The following is a 10,470-nucleotide window of genomic DNA, read 5'->3' as shown; positions in this document are numbered from 1 at the left end:
ATTGTTTAGTTTGGTATTCATTTGAGCATGAGAGAAATGCTTTCATTATTGCTGAGTGTAGATCATGAATCAGCACGCCCTTAGACAATATTTGCACAGTAAAATGAGCTGTTGGAGTGGGTTAAGGGTTAAAACTGTCTGCCTGCTTGGCTCCGCCTTGTTTGGGTGACTCAGCAAAACAGGAAGCAGGAAGTCCACACATTTCATTACTTCTGAAAGACGCAGGTCTGCTACTGGAGTTGGGTGTCAGGTAAGTTTCACTGTAACTTTTCTTCTATTAAATGTACTACAAATAAATTTGCATTTAGGTGGTTATGAATTCCAGCAGCCTTGATAAGGTAAAGTGAATAGACTAAAATGTATAAGCAATAAGCAATGATTCTGGATGTAAACAAGGGCTGTCTCTGTTTGTCCAGTGCCTGCACCCTGCCTCTGGCCTTTGCCCTACTTTCCATTTCAGAGGAAAACACGAGTGCAGTGAGGGTGGCAGAATGGCTGGCAGGCTCTCGCTCCCAGAAGTGGACCTGTCCTGTCCCATATGCTGCGATATCTTCAGGGACCCGGTGGTGCTCAAGTGCAGCCACAGTTTCTGCGCGGCCTGCCTGCAGCAGTACTGGGCTCCGCGGGGACAGAGCCACGACTGCCCTCTCTGCAGGACGGAGTCTCTGGACGAACCTGTGGCCAGTCTCACCCTGAAGAACCTGTGCGACTCTTACGTCCAGGACGGAGGGGCACTGGAGGTCCCGGCACAGACAGGAGAGCTGTACTGTGATCCTGGGGAGATGTGCCCACTCCACGGGGAGAAGCTGAAGCTCTTTTGCCTGCTGGACAAGGAGCCCATCTGTGTGGTTTGCCACACCTCCAGGAAGCACAAACAGCATGATTGCTGCCCTGTCAGCGAGGCCATGGTGGATGTGAAGGTAAAGATCTAGGCTTCTTCTAACCAGAACTAAGAGGCACGATCACATCACACCTGTTTCAGCCTCTTTACATTGGCTCCCTGTTTGTTTTAGGATTGATTTTAAGATCTTATTGATTACCTTTAAGGCTCTTCATGACCTGGCTCCAGATTATATTTTAGACCTTTTAATCCCTTATGAACGTTTGCGTAGTTTGAGATCCTCGGGCAGAGGTCTTCTGTCCCTTCCAGTGTCCACTGAAAACTAAAGGGGACAGAGCCTTTGCCATCAGGGCCCCGAGGCTCTGGAACGAGGAAATAAGGCTGTCTGAGTCAGTGTCTTCTTTCAAGACTCTTCTTAAAACGTACTTTTATCGGAAAGCATTTCCTGATTTTACCTGAGCTGCCTCCTTATTTTACTTGATTTTTATTTGTTTTTAATTTCATGTCTATTGTTTTAATTTTTTAATTTTGTGTTTTTACTCCCTTTGTGTTTATAATGTGTCTATTTTTATGGCTTTTAGTTCATTCTAATCTCTCTGTGCTTGTAATGTGTTCTGTTTTTATTGTAAAGAACTTTGTAACCGTGTTTTGAAAGGTGCTATATAAGTAAGGTTTATTATTATTATTATTATTATTATTGTTATTATTATTATTAGGGGCAATAATGAAAATTTGCTTTTCTGTTAACGACTGTTAACGACAGGCTGACAAGTTCAGATCATCAATTATGAGCTGTTGTCTTTGAAGGATGTTATTAGTCTAAAGATTGGATAATCTGTTTCTAAGCAACAGGCTTTTAAATTTGTTTTTTATTCCCTGAATTATCTGCACAGGAGGAAATGAAGTCTGCCCTCAGCTCTTTGCAGACGAGGAGGGAGGCTTATGACAAAATGAAGAAAAACTATGAGGATACTGTGACACACATTCAGGTGTAGTGCAGTTCTTGCCAGTGGATGATATAAGAAATCACACCATGGCCGTGCCGGTCGTTTACAGGCCACGCTAACGCAGGTTTCATTTCAGGTCCAGGCGCGATTCGTGGAAAGACGGACCCGCGAGGAGTTCGAGAAGCTTCAGCGTTTCCTAAAAGCCGAGGAAGAGGCCAGGATGGAGGCCCTGAAGAAGGAGGAAGAGCAGAAGAGTCAAACGATGAGGCAGATGATTGAACAGATTAGCAGAAACATAACCTCTGTGTCTGACTCCATCAGAGCCATAGAAGAGGAGATGGCTTTGGAGGACATCTCGCTCCTTCACGTACGTTTGAGCACGTTTGGATTAGCAGAATGCATGAACACTATGGTGAGCATGTAGGAAGATAGGAGTTCTCTTATTAATTTGCGATCATTTTGTCTTTCAGAAATGCAAGAAGACGATGACAAGGTAAGAAGCCTGTTATGTCTTTCTCTCTTTCTCTTACTTGCATTATCAAGTGTGATAAACGAAGAGTTTGCCTAATTCTGTTTCCTGCAGAATTAAGCATCCAGACATGGTTCCAGTTATGGCTCCAGGAGCGCTCATAAATGTGGCCAAATACCTGAGCTCCCTCAAGTACACTGTGTGGGCGAGGATGCAGAAGATCGTCACATACAGTGAGTACACACTGTTCAGGCCATAAGAAGAAATCTCATGGCGAGGTTTACTCTGCTTCATGGATTCAGGAGGATGGCAGAAGGTCATGATGTTGACTGAACTGCAGACTCCAGCCATTGCAGATAGCTAATAATCTGCTTTGTTGTCTTCAGCCCCGGTGACTCTGGACCCCAACACTGCTGCCCCGTGGCTCCAGCTGTCGGAGGATCTCACCAGCGTCAGCGACAGCGATGAGAAGCAGAAGCTGCCCGACAACCCGGAGAGGTTCGACCCTGACACCGGCGTACTGGCCCACCAGGGCTTCACCTCAGGCAAGCACGTCTGGGATGTGGAAGTGGGAGAAAACACCGCCTGGGTTCTCGGCGTGGCCAAAGAATCTGTCCAGAGGAAAGAGAAAGTGTCTTCCGTGCTGAAGAATGGCTACTTGTCCGTGTACTTTTACCACAAAATGTACTTTGCGGGCACTTCTCCTTTGACGAGGCTGAACTTGAAGAGGCAGCCCCAGAGAATCAGAGTGCAGCTGGATTGCGACAAGGGGAGGATTTCTTTCTATGATCCGCTTGACAACACACACATCTACACCTTCAAGCATGCCTTCACTGAGAAGGTCTTCCCTTATTTCTGGTTGGGTTGTAAGCAGTGTCCTTTGAAGATTGAACCACTGGAGTTTTCTGTGACAGCTGCTGATTATTTTTGAGCATGTAGCTAATTGAGCTAAGAATTTTCCTGTGTGAATGTTGAAGCTTTGCCTTTTGATTTTATGATAAAAATCATACTCTATCATGTGTTGTAGACAGTTGTCTACCATTTATTTTGAAGAATTAATTGCACAAACCTTTGCCTATGCTATCACTGAATAAAACTTAAGAAAAAACTTGTATGTGCATGCATGTGAATGATTTGACTGCAGATATTGTTATTGGACTTTGGAAACAACACATTTAAATTCCTCACATTCACATCTCTGCTGCTTAGTTTTCTTCTGCCCAAAAGGAATGGGAGCTGTTCCAAATTTCATATCACTAGGTATACAAAGAAGCCTCAGAATCTGAAATCATACTGTGATTAGACGTAGACTTGCTGGGCTATAAAACTTTTAGTACTGCACTGTCCCATAGGCCTTCATTGTACTCAGAATTATTTAAAATGTCTTCCTTTCTCTCTTTATTTTTCTTCATTACTCAATACAGTGCTCTCATCTTTTTCAGTTTTTCAACTTCATTTTTCATCAAAACATACTCACTACTCCTCCTATGCCAAAGCTCACTCAACTTGACAGCCCTACACTATTTGAACTACTACAAAAGGTCCTGCCACACTGTGCATCTTTCAGAAAATGTACTTGGTGTACTTGTGCCTGGTTTCTGCTTTGAAATGTATTGTCTGAGATGTTGATACAAAACAGAAAGTGACAGCTTAGCAAGAGTTTTACTTGTATTTTAATCCAACCCGAAGCAAACACTGAAGAAAAAAAAAGTGTATTTTGAGTTATGGGTTAACAAAGTTCCAAAAAATGATTCTCCATCCTGCAAGTCAAACTGTCCAGTGGTCACATTAGTGTCGTGACTGTGGTACGATGCAGTTTCTGAGCTGCTGTGCAGGCCAGAATACTAGAGGCTATGAGGATCAGTCTTCCCATGTAGTGTATGTGGGTATGCGTCTAATTAGCGTTGAGAGTGGGTGTGGAGGGAATTGGGTAGAATTGACTGTTGGGCCCTCTGGTTGTTGCATGTCTGGATTATCCCCCTTGAGGCCCCAGGGCAAGCATATATTATGCATCGGCCCTGTCAGGTTAGGATATCAATACTAAAAATGCTTGATGTACAGCTATTAAAGATAGCATGCAAATTTGCAATTCAATTACAAATGTATCTACATGCAAACCCGGGGTTTTTGGTACACTTTTGGTGGTGTGTGCCCTGCAAGCCCTGTTGGTACAGGTTTAGTTGCTGGCCTAATTCAATGAAACATCTCTGATGAGGGGCTGCACATTTGATAATAACCCCAATGGCACACCATCTACTCCCCTTTCTTTTAACATCCAAGGCAGGTTTTGCAATAGGAATGGTTACTTTAAGTTTAGGCCTAAAGATTAGGATGGTGAGAAAGTGGTAAATGAAAAAGGGATTATAATACATAAAACAATATACAAAACAAAATACAATATCATATGTAGGCTAACTCACTTTATTTGATTGTAATTACTATGATGAAACATGGACTTTATTCAGGTGATATCTATTCAAAAAACAAATTAGCCTATACTTTGGTAAATTTCATGAAGTTAGTAAGGGATTATTTTGTGTTAACATTCATTTTCGGACAGAAATAAAGTGTAGCCTACTTCCAGTGTCCAAAATATATTTTGAATAACTAGATTTTTTTGGTATATTTTGAAACATCTTTAAACATATTCTGAAGTATATGTGAAATGTATTTTTTTTTTTAATTTTTATTTTATTTAAACTTTATTGCATTTAATTACGGATGTCTTTATTTATTTTTGCAGTATTGGTCACTTCATTTCCTCTCCGCACCTTCGAACCCCCGCACCCACCAATTAGGCGGTCACCTAACTGAATACTCGGGCTGAAGCAGTTTTAAGCTAGCTCCACCTCGTGTCGACCTTGTCAGCCTTTGCTTCAGCGAAAGTTTTTGCTTTATTGTGTTAGACCTTAGGTTGAATATTTGAAAACACACCTTAAGAGTTACTTTCATCATTTGTGTGAAGATTTCATACTCCACGGCAAGGTGAAGTACCAATTACAGGCCTATGACTAATGGTAGCGTTAGCCAATGCATTAAAACCTGCGGCCCATTAGCTATTTATAGCTATAGTACTTTTATGTGTAGCTAAGTAGCCGATAGCTAGGGATTTTGAAGTTATATTCCTACATAGTTACATGTAAATAAAAAGGTGGGTAAACTATATGACCTGTAGTCAATTATCTTCATGAGACAACCATTATGAACAAAAATCAACTTTGTTTTCAGAAAAGCATTAATTTATGCGTTTTTCCCTTAAGACGTTACATTGCATATAAATTACAAACTGCTTGATATGATATATACTCAGAATTGTATATCTTAATTGTGTCACCCTAAGAAGGTGGGTAAATTACTCTACAAATCAAAAGGTTAAAGTTGGTTGAGGCTCCACTACATCCCTGATGCAGATATTAAAAGTGAATTGATAATCAATCAACCACTCCTCTGTAGGATTCCCAAGATGACTGACCTTTCTTCCAGCAAATGGAGGAAGAGAAAGAAGGCAGCAGCAGCAGTTTCAGATCCTGAGCCCCCGTCCATGTCGTCCGAGGTCACCTTCCCGAGCCCTTCTCTCCTCCTCCTGGAAATCCCTGCTGACGCCAACACCAGCCTCCCAGTGTGGGATGCCATGAGATCCCAGCAGGTCGACATCTCCTGGGCTGTCAACCCATACGGCATCAATGTTCACTTGACCCCTGTGCCCTCTAAGCCAGGTAAGACTGCAAGTCCCAGCAAGAGTGAAAGCGCTTCCAACCTGGCACAGACTTCAGCTCCTCCTCCCAGCATCCTCCAGCCTCAAATGGTCATCCAGCCCATAGCTCGGCAAGATGACACCTCCCAGAATGCCTCCAGGGTCCTCCTCACCTTCTCCCAAAACGCCCCCCAGCCGCTGCCCAGCCCCAGCCTTCCTAGTCAGCTACAGAAGGTAGCCCCAAGCCCGGTGATGTCCACCTCGCTCATCGTCCCAGTGCCTCTCATCATCACCCAGCCCCAGCCTGCGCCCCAGCCCAGCACCCCTGCCAAGAAAGGGGTCCTGTCCGTCACCCAGACCCCGACAGGCACCCCCACCAAGCTGCCGGCCCCGCCCAAAGCACCTGTCTCCCGGCCCTTCCACACCAAGAGCTCCTGCAACATCCAGATCTGTGACAATTTCCTCTTCAATCGGTGTTGTGCAGGGGCGAAGTGTAAGATGCACCACACCCCCTACCCCTTCCACTGGCAGCTGTGGTGTGTGTCCACCCACCAGTGGGTCGACTTCCCCCCTCCCTCCCAGCTCCTGCTGGAGAGGATCTACTGCGATGTCAACAAGGAGGTGATTGACATCAAGGATGGGTGAGTAAGAGGGCAGGACCGGAGGCTTATTTGTGATGTCAGCTAGGGCTGCAACTAACCATTTAATTATCGATTAATCTATCGATTATTTTTTCGATTAATCATTTAGTCTATAAAATGTTAAAAACAATGACAAATGGCCATCACAAGTTACCAGAGCCCAAAATGATGCCTTAAAAGTGCTTATGTAGTCCGAAGTATTCATTTTATAATGATATGAAATGGAGAAAAGCATGCAAATTGTAGCATTTGTAAAGCAAATGTTTGGTATTTTTACTTGATAAATGACTAAAAGGAGTAATCAATTATAAAAATTATAATAGATTAATCAACTAATCGTTTCAGCACTAATTTGAGCTTGTGTTGTTATTAGATGACGTTCTCTGTTGACAATCGCACATCTGCAAAAAGTATATTTTTCAAGAACGAAGAAAAGAATGGCTGCTATCTCATCGATGCTCATGTTTCAATTTAATTTCAAGGGCCCATGTGTCATAGAACCCATTTAACACATATATGAAATATAAAATAAGAGAAAATAAAACACCAACAGTGATGTGTGGTGTTTAGATAACCAAAATGAAAATATAATCAAATACTCTGGATTTACTACGTGTGTGTATGGCAATTGAACGTCCAGGTCAGGATTTAGTTTGTATTGATGATGGTAAATGTGGGAGCTCTCCTTCAGACCAAAACAAATAAAAGTCACTGGATTTGACCCATAATCCCGCAAAGCTGCTGTGTCCTACCTTCCTTTTAGAAACAACTGCTACAGCCTGAATTTTGAATCGATGGAGTTGGACAACCCCTCCAATTATGACGGGATTAGACGACTGTCTAACACTGACGACCCAGCCGAGAACCCTTACTTCCCCAGCAAGTGGCAAATCTACTGGTGGGACAGCTTCAACTGGCAAGAGTACAAGGAGGTAAAGGCCTCTACTTCTCCCTCCTCTCTTGCTTTCACAGCCTTTTTGTCTCTCTCTCCTTTTCCCTCCTCACTGTCTCTTCGTCTCCCTCTTATCTATCTCTACTCTCCACAGCCCTCTCTTGCTCTAGTTCCCATTCTCATTTTGAATTTTAGTTGGATTCCGCCATTGAGTGCATTTTTCAGTGACCGATTCCCATTAAAAAAACGTGCTTCTTGCACATTGATGTTGATATGTCTTTTCAAAGGACGTGTCCAAGTCGCTGCTGGAGAAGATGGACAACATGGAGCCGGAGTGTTCCTTCTACATCGGTACACAGGAGTACATGGTGGACTTCACCAGTATGACCCAGACCAACGTTGCCTCAGGATACCAGAGAGAAATTCGCCGCAGGCCCGCCTACCGCTCCCTTCCTTCCATGGAGCCATATCTGAAGTAAGTGTCCTGCCTCTTTTCTCTCTCTCTGCGTTACTCACATACATACTAGGGTTCGACCGATACATTGGTTTGATATCGGGCCAATATTGTCCTGTTATTAAAAATCAGACGACACACTTTAAATATAATGGATACAATGCAGTTTGATTACATCTTTATTGTAAAATTGGTCAGTATTTCACTAGTTTTGTATGGGAAGCCATTGACCTGGAAAGATTCTAATGTAACATATCTCTCACAAATATGCATGAGTATGCTATTATTATAATCATTGTTGTTTTTATTTTAGTTTTTTTTTTCCAGGATTTCAATGGAGGGTTTTAGTGTTCCATAATACTTTGTCAGATGTTTCCATGCTGCCAAGAATAAAATTCTGGGTAAACACTTGCAGCACTGCATAGTTAATCATGTATAACCGTGTATCACAGCTGTTGTTGAAAATAGTCAAGATGGTGATATAAGATCCTAAAAGTCATCAGGACTAATAATAATGTGATTAAAAACTGTGATCACAATATCTAGCAAAATAATCGGGATTATCATTTCAGCCACAATCATTTGGCCCTAGAAACACTGAACACTTTTTTTTTTGCATGAAAATGGCTAAATAAAATGTTGAATATTACCAGAAAATATGGGTATTGGGTATTAGTAGCTTCAATTAGAAAAATATCACTATCGGTTGAACCCAAATACAAACATGCACACTCATCACCTGCTCTAACTTGTCTATGGGTTTCAGATGCATTTCAGATGTCAGTTGGTGAGATGTTGCCTTTGGAATGGTCCCATATCTCCTTATTGCCAAGTTAATAGGGCATTCTAACCCTTTCTTTGGTCTTTCCCTTCCTCTTCCTCCTCTAACCCCCCACACCCAGGACAGGAATCCAGAGTGGGCCCGCCCAGCCCCTCGGTGAGCCTCCTGCGGCCAACTTCAGCGTGGACCCTCTGGAGGAGTTCAGCTGCTGGTACCCCCCGGTGTGGAGCCTGGTCTCAGAGCAGGAGTACAGCCTGGTGGACGTCCCGGTAGGCACGCAGGCCTACCTGAAGGTCCACAACCTGTTCCACGAGAGCCTGCCCGAGACCAAGGTGGAGATCATCGGCATCCAGCAAATCCAGAACCTCCTCCACTGGGACAAGTTCCAAAGGTGCGGCTGCTGTTTGTGTCTTTTCCTGTGTGTGTTAACATGGATGGAGAGGTATTAGTGGAATGACTGGGAAGTCATTCTTTGTACTTAACGCTTGCTTACTCTGTTATAGAAGAGACTAAAGTTAAAGTTATGTTCTAAAATTGTAGGCCAGTGAATTAAGTAATTAGGGTTCAACTGATAATGGGTTTTTAATGTCTGATGCTAATAGAAATTTTAGATTTAAACTGCCGATAGCCGATATCTTGTGCCAATATTCAACATCTTAAAATTTGACAATTTTCATGCAAGGTGGAAAATCCTCTGAAATAGCATTTAAACCATGGGGACACTAATATTACTACTACCACTACTACTACTAATACGAATATGCTACTACTAGTAGCATATTCATGCATACGTTTGTGTTGGCATGATACTTGCACAATAGATATGTGTTACATCAAAACGCTTGAACTTGCAGCACAAATACATTTCCATTGCAGATACAAGTCCCACATGCTGAAGCGCCCCACCAAGAGGAAGGAGCCTCTGGAGAGGCATCTGTTCCACGGCACGAACGCGGACGCCGTGAACGACATCTGCCACAACAACTTCGACCCGCGGATGGCCGGAGTCAACGGCGTGTCCTACGGTCACGGCTCCTACTTCGCCTGCGTCGCCTCCTTCTCCAACTCCTATTCAGCCAAGATAGGGGTGGATGAGGTTCACCACATGTTCCTGGCCAAGGTGCTGGTGGGGAAGGTGTGCATGGGAAGGAACGGGTACCGTCGCCCCCCGCCCCTCACCAAGTATAAGAAGTACTGTCTCTACGACACCTGCGTCGACAGCTTGGAGAATCCCTCCATGTTTGTAGTTTTTGATAGCTGTCAGTGCTACCCATACTACCTCATCAAGTACAGAGAGATGCCCAAAGTGATTGATATGGCAGCGTGAAAAAGAGGATGCCGTTAGTTGGTTGTTGATGTTTATTGTTCAGATAGATCTTGAAGTTGTCCAAATGTAAGATGGCCAGAACTGTTATTAAATCACTTGAAGTTGCAGCTGTTCTCCCAGGCCAGACAAATGTTAGCTTAGTTACTGTCCTCAGCTTAGCTAAATATAAAATATATAGATTATGTGCAGTTACTTCACAACAATGAAGACATGTAAGCAGAGGAGTTGAAATGTTGTAGTGTATCTTCAAAGTTACGAAGGCGAGCACTTTGTTTTTCAAAATGTGTTTATTTTGGTTACCGAACAAACAGTTTACACTGATGGAAATTATTAAATTTGTTTTGCTCTCAAAGATGTTCTGGATCAAATTGAAATCTGCCATGTTTATGAAAATAAACTGTTTACTGAATACATTCATCTTTCA

The 10,470-nt window shown here is 43.0% G+C and overlaps 2 protein-coding genes across 2 annotated transcripts; both read left to right on the top strand.

The window, feature by feature from the left end:
- The first annotated feature begins 207 nt into the window (after positions 1 to 207).
- Positions 208 to 3,369, top strand: trim35-14 (tripartite motif containing 35-14). Its single transcript, XM_071905713.2, has 7 exons — positions 208 to 250; positions 417 to 920; positions 1,735 to 1,830; positions 1,925 to 2,155; positions 2,259 to 2,281; positions 2,372 to 2,490; positions 2,644 to 3,369. The coding sequence occupies exons 2-7, from the start codon at positions 492 to 494 to the stop codon at positions 3,186 to 3,188; spliced, it is 1,443 nt and encodes a 480-aa protein (XP_071761814.1). The 5' UTR covers positions 208 to 250; positions 417 to 491; the 3' UTR covers positions 3,189 to 3,369.
- Positions 3,370 to 5,720: 2,351 nt separating this feature from the next.
- Positions 5,721 to 10,360, top strand: LOC139916751 (protein mono-ADP-ribosyltransferase TIPARP-like). Its single transcript, XM_071905744.2, has 5 exons — positions 5,721 to 6,592; positions 7,356 to 7,524; positions 7,772 to 7,959; positions 8,856 to 9,110; positions 9,596 to 10,360. Exons 1-5 carry the CDS (start codon positions 5,721 to 5,723, stop codon positions 10,044 to 10,046), a joined length of 1,935 nt encoding a protein of 644 aa, XP_071761845.2. The 3' UTR covers positions 10,047 to 10,360.
- The last annotated feature ends 110 nt before the right edge of the window (positions 10,361 to 10,470 follow it).

The sequence above is a fragment of the Centroberyx gerrardi genome, chromosome 24 (assembly GCF_048128805.1).
Source record: "Centroberyx gerrardi isolate f3 chromosome 24, fCenGer3.hap1.cur.20231027, whole genome shotgun sequence".
Taxonomy (NCBI): Eukaryota; Metazoa; Chordata; class Actinopteri; order Beryciformes; family Berycidae; genus Centroberyx; species Centroberyx gerrardi.
The sequence above is the reverse complement of the archived record's forward strand: the minus strand, read 5'-3'. Positions and strand labels throughout refer to the sequence as shown.

Coding starts and splice junctions, on each gene's coding strand:
- trim35-14 (XM_071905713.2), top strand. CDS start 492: ATGGCTGGCAGGCTCTCGCTCCCAGAAGTGGACCTGTCCTGTCCCATA. Junction 1,831..1,924: donor ATACTGTGACACACATTCAG/GTGTAGTGCAGT, acceptor GTTTCATTTCAG/GTCCAGGCGCGATTCGTGGA. Junction 2,491..2,643: donor GCAGAAGATCGTCACATACA/GTGAGTACACAC, acceptor TGTTGTCTTCAG/CCCCGGTGACTCTGGACCCC.
- LOC139916751 (XM_071905744.2), top strand. CDS start 5,721: ATGACTGACCTTTCTTCCAGCAAATGGAGGAAGAGAAAGAAGGCAGCA. Junction 6,593..7,355: donor GTGATTGACATCAAGGATGG/GTGAGTAAGAGG, acceptor CCTTCCTTTTAG/AAACAACTGCTACAGCCTGA. Junction 7,960..8,855: donor TCCATGGAGCCATATCTGAA/GTAAGTGTCCTG, acceptor AGGAATCCAGAG/TGGGCCCGCCCAGCCCCTCG.